The 10,903-nt window shown below is 43.5% G+C and overlaps 1 protein-coding gene across 1 annotated transcript; it reads right to left on the bottom strand.

Annotated features, from left to right (window-relative positions):
• Positions 1 to 236: 236 nt before the first annotated feature.
• LOC121551098 (myc-associated zinc finger protein) lies at positions 237 to 10,590 on the bottom strand. Its single transcript, XM_041863634.2, has 7 exons — positions 9,240 to 10,590; positions 8,792 to 8,942; positions 4,706 to 5,079; positions 4,275 to 4,543; positions 4,014 to 4,077; positions 1,708 to 1,879; positions 237 to 1,483 (listed from the first exon to the last, which is right to left on the bottom strand). The coding sequence occupies exons 1-7, from the start codon at positions 9,270 to 9,272 to the stop codon at positions 1,152 to 1,154; spliced, it is 1,395 nt and encodes a 464-aa protein (XP_041719568.1). The 5' UTR covers positions 9,273 to 10,590; the 3' UTR covers positions 237 to 1,151.
• Positions 10,591 to 10,903: the final 313 nt, after the last annotated feature.

The following is a 10,903-nucleotide window of genomic DNA, read 5'->3' as shown; positions in this document are numbered from 1 at the left end:
AAGAGGATAAAATGTGGGGGAGGGTTAGACCACTGGTGTAAACAATGCCATGGACAATAGATCAACGGCTCATATAATCTCTATTTAGATTATCATAACTACATATATATAGGAGGGGGCATTGAAATAATAATTAAATAATAATTAAATGTTTCTCCATTCAGTGAAATACTAATGTTCTATTCTACTGCATCTCTGATATCAGATGCTGTACATATTCACAGATAAAGTGCATATAGGTTATACATACTACCGCTTTAATACAGTCACATTAACAGAGGAGATTTTACACCAACAGATTAACAGTCAAGAATGCAGTCTCACAAAAATGTGTCACAAAAGTACAAATACTTTTCAGACCAATTCAACTTTGAGATAATTAAAAATCAGAGCATCCAGAATAATAACAACAAGATCATAGGAAGAAAAGAAAGACGAGCATTCAGTGTCCAAATATACAGACAAATCTGCCTATAAGTCATAGGGTAAAGTTACATGGTGATGACATGTTTCTGATGAAAAGGCAACAGTCCCTTCTTGGAGACAGTTCATCTTAAAAAGCTAAAAGCCAATGTAGGACCACAGCTCATACTGCGCGTCTGGGTGATCATATACTGTATAATTAATATTTCCAAGGAAAATAAATAGCGATGCATTTGTAAAATCCCAAACATCGTTATGGGAGTTTGTGTTCTGTGTGAATGGAAAAGTGGCATATTGTACTGGAAAACGTTCTCTTTCGTTCAGTAGGATTTAATTTTAAAAAACAGGGGGATTCCCTGGTCTCTCCTTTCCGTCTGTGTCCACCAATGGCAGTTGATAAAGTGACTGTTGCGTAAACAACAGCAACATGTTAAATAGGATCGAATACAAACGGGACCTGGTTTGCAGCATACTTTAGCCTTCATAACATACAGACATCCACCGGAGGGTGAATGCCCCTATATGCTGATCCTGGGTCCATTTTTCATTTCCCCCACTAATGGTTAAGGTTAGGATTGGGGGAGGGGAAACTGATCCTACATCTGTACTTAGGGGAAACTTCACCCCAGAGCCACATCCACTCCTCTCGCACCTGTCCTGACTGCAGTCTCCACGGCCTCCCACTACCTCCATCCCCTCTCCCCCTTCCCCTCCAATGGGCCTGGCTGCTAGCTAAGAGGCTGGGGGGCGATGCTGGAGCAGTCAGTGACCAGCAGGCCCACGGTTGAGCTGCCTGACAGAGACACAGCCACAGCCATGGTACCGGTCCCCGCAGGGCTACTGCTGGGGCTGGGGGCGCCCTGGACCTGGGGGGTGGCATGGGTGCCCATGTGGCCCTGGAGCTGGGTGGGTGTCTTGCACTGCACCCCACACAGCTGGCACAGCAGCACCCCGCCGGCACCGGCCCCGCCGAACATGCCCCGCGTCCCGCCGCTCTCCTTCCACTCCTGGCCGTGGTGTTTCTGAGCGTGGACACGCAGGTAGGTGAGGGTGGTGAAGCCTGGAGGGAGACAAGGGAGAGAGGGAGCGGGAGGAAGAGAGTGGGAGAGAGTGGGAGGGAGAGCATTGAGAAATAAGAAAAGGTGAGGAACAAAAGAGAAGGACATTTGAGAGATGAGGAAAGACGAGGAATGAGAGAAGGATACCTGTGTAACCACCTCCGTTACACATGTATTCTCCTCTCCTTTCACACATTTTTTAAAAAGCACACGGAAGTCCACTCACTGCGGTTGCACAGGTGGCAGGCGTGGTGCTGTGTTTGGTTGTGGACCCTCATGTGATCGGTGATGTAGGCGGCAGAGAGGAGCTTGCCACAGATGTGGCACGGCACCTTCTCCTCATGGCGAATCAGGTGGGCACGGAGACGGTCCCGCGTGGCGAAGGCAGACGTGCAGGTCTGTGTAGCACACGCGTGCGTGCACACACACACAAAACCACTGTTGTATTTTGGACATTTTGACATTTTTCATCGTCATTATATTTTAGAAGCTAGGCAGGTCAATGTCATTAAATTGCCTATAAAACTATTCATACAGTGTATACAGAGAAGCAAGGGACATATGACAGGAAACAAGGTTGAAAATAGAGAGAAAGAACAAGGCAAGAGTTAACATGTTGTCTCCCACGAATGATGCAGTTTCCTTCAGATCGGTCATTCGGTGCCAGAGGAGTAAGTGTTTTCCACAAAATCCAAAATGGCAGGAAATCCATCATGGAGGGACCCACAATACCAGTCAAAAGTTTGGACACACCTACTCATTCAAGGGTTTTTCTTTATTTTTACTATTTTCTACATTGTAGAATAATAGTGAAGACATCAAAACTATGAAATAACACATATGGAATCATGTAGTAACCAAAAAAACTGTTAAACAAATCAAAATATATTTTAGATTCTTCAAAGTAGCCACCCTTTGCCTTGATGATAGCTTTGCACACTCTTGGCATTCTCTCAAACAGCTTCACCTGGAATGCTTTTCAATAGTCTTGAAGGAGTTCCCACATATGCTGAGCACTTGTTGGCTGCTTTTTCTTCACTCTGCGGTCCGACTCATCCCAAATCATCTCAATTGGGTTGAAGTCGGGTGATTGTGGAGGCCAGGTCATCTGATGCAGCACTCCATCACTCTCCTTCTTGATCAAATAGCCCTTACACAGCCTGGAGGTGTGTTGGGTCATTGTCCTGTTGAAAAACAAATGATAGTCCCACTAAGCGCAAACCAGATGGGATGGCATATCGCTGCAGAATGCTGTGGTAGCCATGCTGGTTAAGTGTGCCTTGAATTCTAAATAAATCACAGACAGTGTCACCAGCAAAGCACCCCCACGCCATCACACCTCCTCCTCCATGCTTCACGGTGGGAACCACACATGCGGAGATCATCCGTTCACCTACTCTGCGTCTCACAAAGACACGGTGGTTGGAACCAAAAATCTCAACCAACATTTGGACTCATCAGACCAAAGGACCGATTTCCACCGGTCTAATGTCCATTGTTCATGTTTCTTGGCCCAAGCAAGTCTCTTCTTATTGGTGTCCTTTAGTAGTGGTTTCTTTGCAACAATTCAACCATGAAGGCCTGATTCACGCAGTCTCCTGCAATTTCTGAGGCTGGTAACTCTAATGAACTTATCCTCTGCAACAGAGGTAACTCTGGGTCTTTCTTTCCTGTGGCGGTCCTCATGAGAGCCAGTTTCATCATAGCGCTTGATGGTTTTTGCGACTGCACTTGAAGAAATGTTCAAAGTTCTTGAAATGTTCCGTATTGACTGACCTTCATGTCTTAAAGTAATGATGTACTGTCGTTTCTCTTTGCTTATTTGAGCTGTTCTTGCCATAATATGGACTTGGTCTTTTACCAAATAGGGCTATCTTCTGTATACCAACCCTACCTTGACACAACACAACTGATTGGCTCAAACGCATTAAGGAAAGAAATTCCACAAATTAACTTTTAACATGGCACACCTGTTAATTGAACTACATTCCAGATGACAACCTCATGAAGCTGGTTGAGAGAATGTCAAGAGTGTGCAAAGCTGTCATCAAGGCAAAGGGTGGCTACTTAGAAGAATCTCAAATATAAAATATATGTCGATTTGTTTAACACTTTTTTGGTTACTACGTGATTCCATATGTGTTATTTCATAGTTTTGATGTCTTCACTATTATTCTACAATGTAGAAAATAGTAAAAATAAAGAAAACCCCTGAAATGAGTAGGTGTGTCCAAACTTTTGACTGGTACTGTATGTACCGAACTTCATGACTTCAGGTCAAACGGGTTGAGGAGCGTGACCTTTTAAAGTTAGCATTTTAATCGCTTGTTATAGCGCCACCATCTGGCCAATCAGTGTAAATGTGTAAATGACTGATCTTTATGGCAAGACCCATCTGAGATATCACGAGTGACTTATTAACTAACAGACGAATGGACCGAGACAGATTCATCGTGGGGGTCAAAAAGACATGCAGAGAGTAGAAAGAGAGAGAGTAAAAGAGTTAAAGTGAGTTAGAAAGAAGAGGTTTACCGGGCACTTGAAGGGTCTCTCAGTGGAGTGCACCTGTCTGACGTGACTGTTGAGGTGGTCGGGTCTGGAACAGACAGGAGAAGGGATTATGACCCCGCGCGTGTCTTATCGGTAATTTCTCGTCGATAGTGCTAGCCTTGCACTACAGAGGTCAGTTGGAACTGAATTCTATTAGAACTCCAGACTAGTTTCACAAATGTGTGCATGTACATATATGTGCATGTGTGTATACTTGTTTCACATATTGCCCCCCCTTCTCACCGTGAGAAGCCCTTGGCGCAGTGGGGGCAGACGTAAGGTTTCTCCACCCCTCCCTGGTGGGAGCGTACATGGTAGCTCATGCGGTCTTTCCTCTTGAAGCGCTGCTGGCAGATGGGGCAGTGGTAGGGCTTCTCGTCCGAGTGGGAAAGCCGGTGGCGGTTCAGGTGGTATACATCTCGGAAGGCCTTCCCACAGGCCTCACATGCATGGTTCTTCTTCACCTGGTTGGGGCTTGGGTTGGGGTTGGGTTGAGGCCCCGGGTTCTGGCTCTAGGTTTGATGAGAAGAAAGAGACAGTTGGCTGGTGCTGGCTGTGGGATCAGTATAGCTACTCTGGCTACATTGCACAATAATTAGGCGAGGAGAGAGAGAACGGCAAAGGGAGCAGCAAATGTTTCTTCAATAATTATGACAAAACAGGCACCAACCAACCTGTACCATTGTCCCGGCAACCACAACTGCAGCTTGGAGCACCTGGGGCGCAGCCATGGTGACGGTCGCTGGGGCGATGGACACCGCAACAGGTTGGCCCTCCTGGTTTCCAAGTAGGGAGGGTTGGGGGAGGGATTCTGCGGGAGGAGGATGAGAGGGCAGAGAGAAGTGGAGGAGGGAGAGAGGGATTGTTTGCCGTCCTCCCCCTCCTCCTCCTCCGTTGCTCCCGTCCTCCCTCTCTCTGGCTGCTCTGTCCTTCATTTTGATGCCAGTGTGCACCGACTGATGGCGCCGGAGGTTGTAGTTGTTCTTAAACTGCTTGTTACATGTGTTGCAGACGTGTGTCGGCCGGCCAGGCTTGGAGACGGCCTTCACTAAAGGAGAGAGGGAAAAGAAAGAGAGAGGAATAGAGAGGGGAAAGGGAAAGAGGGAAAACAAAAGTGTGCGATAAGGGTAGAGTTTGTGGGTTGGATTCCTACATGGGCCCCACATACTGAATAAGTAAGCTATTGGGCCCCTCTACATTTGTATACTGTAAGTTGTTTAGGATGAAAGCATCCGGTGAATGACCACCCAGCTAGCACATTTGATTCCTTGGAAGTTGTAGGAACGTACGTTTTTGGTTTCCCATTGGTTCTGGGAATAAAGGCATACGTTTCCTGGAAAATGTAAAATGTAATGTTTCCTGACCTGTAAAACGGAAAGCTTTTTAAACGTTTTGAGAACAGAAGTGAAAATGTACATTGCAAGGTTCTGAGAACATTTTACTATGGTTACCTGAAAGTTTTCCTGGAAGGTTTTATTAAAATGCCAATTTTTCAACAAATGTTAGTCTATTCAAACAGACCTCATTTCAAAGGAAACAAGCACTAATTAAGATCAGGTGTCGCCAATTGGTGGGTGCGGCGAACACACTTAATAAGATTGAGGATAGAGAGAGATTTGTTGATGCTAAGAACAGAATGTATATGTTTTTAAATAACATTCTTAGAACGTTCTCTGAACGTTACTAAAGTTCTTGTGTTTTTTATTGAACATTTTCTTAACATTCTCAGAACAATTTCAGAACATGACTTTAAATAGAACCATAAGAAAACCTGTAGGAAACGTTATGCTGAAGTACTGAAATTCCCACAGAAGAACGTTGTTTCTTAACGTTCTCTGAACTATTTGAGTAAATAATGGTCAATGTCAAAACAGTTGGAGAATGTTCCTAGAACATTACCAAATTTGTAATTAAATGTAACTATGTTAGAACTTTTAGTAAACGTTCTGTTTAAGTCAGGGGCACAACTTTAACTGGGGACAGGGGGTTCATGACCCCCCCCCAACATTCTGAAATTGCATTTTTGTCCCCCCCCAGTTTTATCATTGCACTGTGATACCAAAAACAGCATCTGTGTGGTTTAGGACCATGCGGACGCCTTATAGCAGTCGGTTAGGCTGTTTGGAGGTTTCAGACAGCTGAATTTAGGACCATGCGGACACCAGAGAGCGGGCGGACAGGCTGTGTGAAGGCAAAGCTTCTGAAAGGCTGGCTGGACCAGCACAGGAGAGTTGAACAGAGGCAGCTGCTCTCAGTGTGTATGTGTTGAGTTCTTTCTCCAAGTTGTAAAAGCAAGCAGAGCAGAAACTGGCTACTCTATAGTTGACTGATGTAGCTGGCAAAGTAAATAAACTAGTGTTTATTCCCAGTGCTGAGCTGGTAGTGTAAATGACATGTAACGTTAGCTAATGTTTTACCCCATCTTGACTGAGGTGAACGAATTAGCTAGCTAGTAGCTACCACAGTCAGTTCAGCTCTAGCCTGTAGCTATCTGTCAGATAGCGATATGAGGTGGCTATTATTACTATCTAACAGCTGTTTATATGGAAATGTTTGTAGCCTTTTTGTCCTGTTTCAACAGAAGTAAATTAACTTAGATAGCTTTCGCCAGTTGATATACCATCAGAGAGAGAGCTGGCCAAAAGTAGGTATTATTTTTGCCTCATTCACATTAGACCTGAATCAAACGATGAAACCAGCGGCTAAACGATTGAAGACCGATAATTCTGACGTTTATTTTGTGGAATGTGAGTTTTTATTAGAGTTTTTCCTATTTTGTTGCATCACAACCTGTAATTTAAATTGATTTTTATTTAGATTTCTTTTAATGGACATACACAAAATAGTCCAAATTGGTGAAGTGAAATAAAAAAATTAGTTGTTTCAAAAAATTCTAAAAAATAAATAACGGAAAAGTGGTGCGTGCATATGTATTCACCCCCTTTGCTATGAAGCCCCTAAATAAGATCTGGTGCAACCAATTACCTTCAGAAGTCACATAATTAGTTGAATAAAGTCCACCTGTGTGCAATCTAAGTGTCACATGATCTCAGTATATATCCACCTGTTCTGAAAGGCCCCAGAGTCTGCAACACCACTAAGCAAGGGGCACCACCAAGCAAGTGGCACCTTGAAGACCAAGGAGCTCTCCAAACAGGTCTGGGACAAAGTTGTGGAGAAGTACAGATCAGGGTTGGGTTATAAAAAAAGATCAGAAATGTTGAACATCCCACGGAGCACCATTAAATCCATTATTTAAAAATAGAAAGAATATGGTACCACAACAAACCTACCAAGAGAGGGCCGCACACCAAAACTCACAGACCAGGCAAGGAGGGCATTAATCAGAGAGGCAACAGAGACCAAAGATAACCCTGAAGGAGCTGCAAAGCTCCACAGCGGAGATTGGAGTATCTGTCCATAGGACCACTTTAAGCCGTACACTCCACTGAGCTGAGCTTTACGGAAGAGTGGCCAGAAAAAAGCCATTGCTTAAAGAAAAAAATAAGCAAACACGTCCCCAAACATATGGAAGAAGGTACTCTGGTCAGATGAGACTAAAATTGAGCTTTTTGGCCATCAAGGAAAACGCTATGTCTGGCGCAAACCCAACACCTCTCATCACCCCGAGAACACCATCTCCACAGTGAAGCATGCACAGTGAAATCCAAATAAAAATTTATTCAAATTACAGGTTGTAATGCAACAAAATAGGATAAACCCCAATGGGGATGAATACCTTTGCAAGGCACTGTAATTACCTTTGATCTAGTTCACTGAAACATATTTAACAATGATCTCTTACCTAGCTTGATGACTGGGGGCATTTTTGATTACTTTTTATTGTTCTAAATAGAGACGTCTAGAAGCGCCATGGGTCATAATGGATTGTGTAGAAATGCACGAAATTAGCTTTAGATACCCCCCCAAAATATGGGGGAGGACCCCTAGACCCTCCGCCAGGTTATGTGCTAGCTGGACAGAAACTATGATGTAGCATTGTTGCACTGCTCTCACCATCACAGATGTAGACGATTCACTCATTCTTTTTCAATTACATTTCTTTGTCTTTTTAGCTCTCTCACAACCTCTCTCTTTAGTCCTCCTCTCTCTCTCTCTCCACCCCTCTATCCCTCTCTGTCTGTTACAAACATATGCAACAGACACAGGGAGTGTGAAAAGGACATTGTTTCCTGAGGTAAGAAATCCCATGGTTCAGGGTGGGGCTGAAGAGATATCGGATTGTGTGTGTTTTCAGCTTTGATATGTAAAGAGAGGACATCAAGGTGCTTCCGCTTAGTCTGCAGCAGCTGTGACTCTTGACAACAAGAAAACTTCTCTCTGCCCCTCCACCCCCCTCCTATCCAGTAGTTTATTGGGGATTCCATATGTTTATTGAATTGGAATAATATTGAATAAACATAGTGGTCCTCTGTGGCTCAGTCAGTAGAGCATGGCGCTTGCAATGCCAGGATTTGATTTCCGCTGGGACCACGCATACAAAAATTTATGTCGCTTTGGTTAAAAGTGTCTTATAAATGGCATATATATTTATTCAAATATTATTATTATCATAGACTGTTTAGAATTGATCAATTGAGTAAATTGTACATGATCCTGGCTGTGTCTCAAATGGCACCCGCCACCCTATTCCATACACAGTGCACTATTTTTGACCAGAGCCGTATGGCTGCTGGTCAAAAGTAGTGTACTATATAAGGAAAAGGGTACATTTTGGGACATAAGACCTGCATGCTCACCAGGTAAAGGCTCTTCATTCAGGGCGGCTGTGTCCACTGTGGATGGGGGCGGGGCTATGTGCTCTGTAGGGGGGCTCTGGGCGGAGCCAGTCATGTCCGGAAGCAGCTCTGATTGGAGGGCTGTCTCAGACTGGGTCTGTGAGGGCGGAGTCTGGGGAAATTAGAGAAAGAATTAGCTGCTGAGGACTTGAAATACACATCAATGGGGGATCATGCCACCTTTGACCCCAGTCACCACACACACAAGCTCTCACTCTTGCCCTCATAAGCAGTACTACTACAAATCTGTAAGGGGCACAGTTGGCAAACTGTCAGCTTAAGACTTATATGACATCACAAACACATAAGAAGCATGTGTAGAATCCCAGCATCCATAGCACTCTGATGAGTGAGACACTAAACACCATTTGTATCTTTATTTCTCTGACAAACACACACACAAACTTACCTGAAACAGAAAATTACTCCAAGAAGAATCCATTTTGAAGCACGATGATGTCAGATACTTTTAGTCCAGGTGTCAAAACTGTATAAATATATATCCAACTGAGATTCCGGGGGCCAACCAACCATAGGCTGGGGCCAACTGATGAATCACTTCACCTGCTGTAATGTCTGTAGCCTACCTAGTTCCTCTCTGCAGTTTAAAATATCAAAGGTGAATATTTCTGTGTGAAAGTTTAAATCGTGGTGCATTCAATAGCAGAAATTATTACTGAAGATTAATGATCAATTTTGAAACGCTATCAGTTATATGACAATAATATATGACAGTAATGATAATGTTAAGACTAAAATGTTGTAATATGGTGTGGGACGAAAGGATGCAACATGATATTATAACTAAAATGCGACAAAATGGTTAATGCATGCTTTTAATGATGCATTTACAATGCAATTTACATTGTATATTTATATTATAGCCTAAGGAAAAAACCTATTCTCAAATTCATGCAAAATTAGGTTATTACAATTAACGAAAAAATCTAAAAGTAATAATAAGTCAGCAGTTGTTTGTAAATGCGTGGAAGAAGAGTAATTTATTTCGATAGCTCCGAGAGGCCAAAGCGGTGGTGGATTCCAAAGCCTCGGTGTTGCGTAAAATCGTGTCCCTAGCTAGAGAGTCCCTGATCCGCCGCAATCCAAAGCTTCGCCTCGGCTTTTCAAACGAGAGGATGACATCTTTCTTTTTTTTTTCCTATTTCTCTCTCTCCCTCCCACCCTCGCTGTCTTTCTTCCTTTTATTTTTTTAAATCTCTTCTCCTCTCCCCTCTCTATCTATCCCCCGCCGCCGTGTCCCCTGTTTAAAGGGAAAGTATTTTGTGTAGCCTATGCACCCTCCTCTCTTTTCCCGTCTTCTCCGTGGCGTGCGCTGTTTTCAATTGACCGGTGCATCCGATTTATTGCCCCCGCCAGTTCGGCCGACAGAAATACCTATTTATCAACAGCTAGTAATGCAATAAAATTGCGTAACATTGCCCAACTCCAAACATATATCACAACATCCTTATAGTGAGGTAATATTGAGAATACCCAACTGGCTGACATCAATAGAAACGTATGACGGCAATAAAACAATATCACACATCTTAAAGGTAAATATACACGCTGCAGGTGCAACAGCTTCATAGCAATAGGAATACACATCAAAATGACAACAATGTTTTAGTTTTCAATAGATTGTTAAGGCTAGAATGCAGCACAGTGAGGTAGGCTAATGCTCCAGAGATACTGGACTCCTTACTCCTATCCGCATCTCTGTCTGTAAAAGAATGCTGCTGCTAAAATGGACTATTGTAGAAGCGTTACAATGGTTATTCCATCAAACTTCAAATTATTAGAAGATTACACAACGCAGAACAGAACATCCAGGTTAATGGTCAGTGGCCCAAGCCCGCGAACAGGAATATTCCAAGTTCAGACAGAAGGGGGAATCAAAACTTTGCTAGCCAAAGCCTGAACCAGTATCTGGACAGAGGAGATGATGAATATGACGAGATCTTCTCTCTGCCCAGAAAGCTACCATTTAAATTAGCATTCACCAACTCTGTCAAAATACGTTCGTTACTCACCAAATATGCCTGCCCTGCCTGCAACTATCGTCATTTACTG

This window comes from Coregonus clupeaformis, chromosome 35, assembly GCF_020615455.1.
Source record: "Coregonus clupeaformis isolate EN_2021a chromosome 35, ASM2061545v1, whole genome shotgun sequence".
Lineage (NCBI taxonomy): Eukaryota > Metazoa > Chordata > Actinopteri > Salmoniformes > Salmonidae > Coregonus > Coregonus clupeaformis.
Note: the sequence above shows the minus strand (reverse complement) of the source record. Positions and strands in the feature narration are given on the sequence as shown.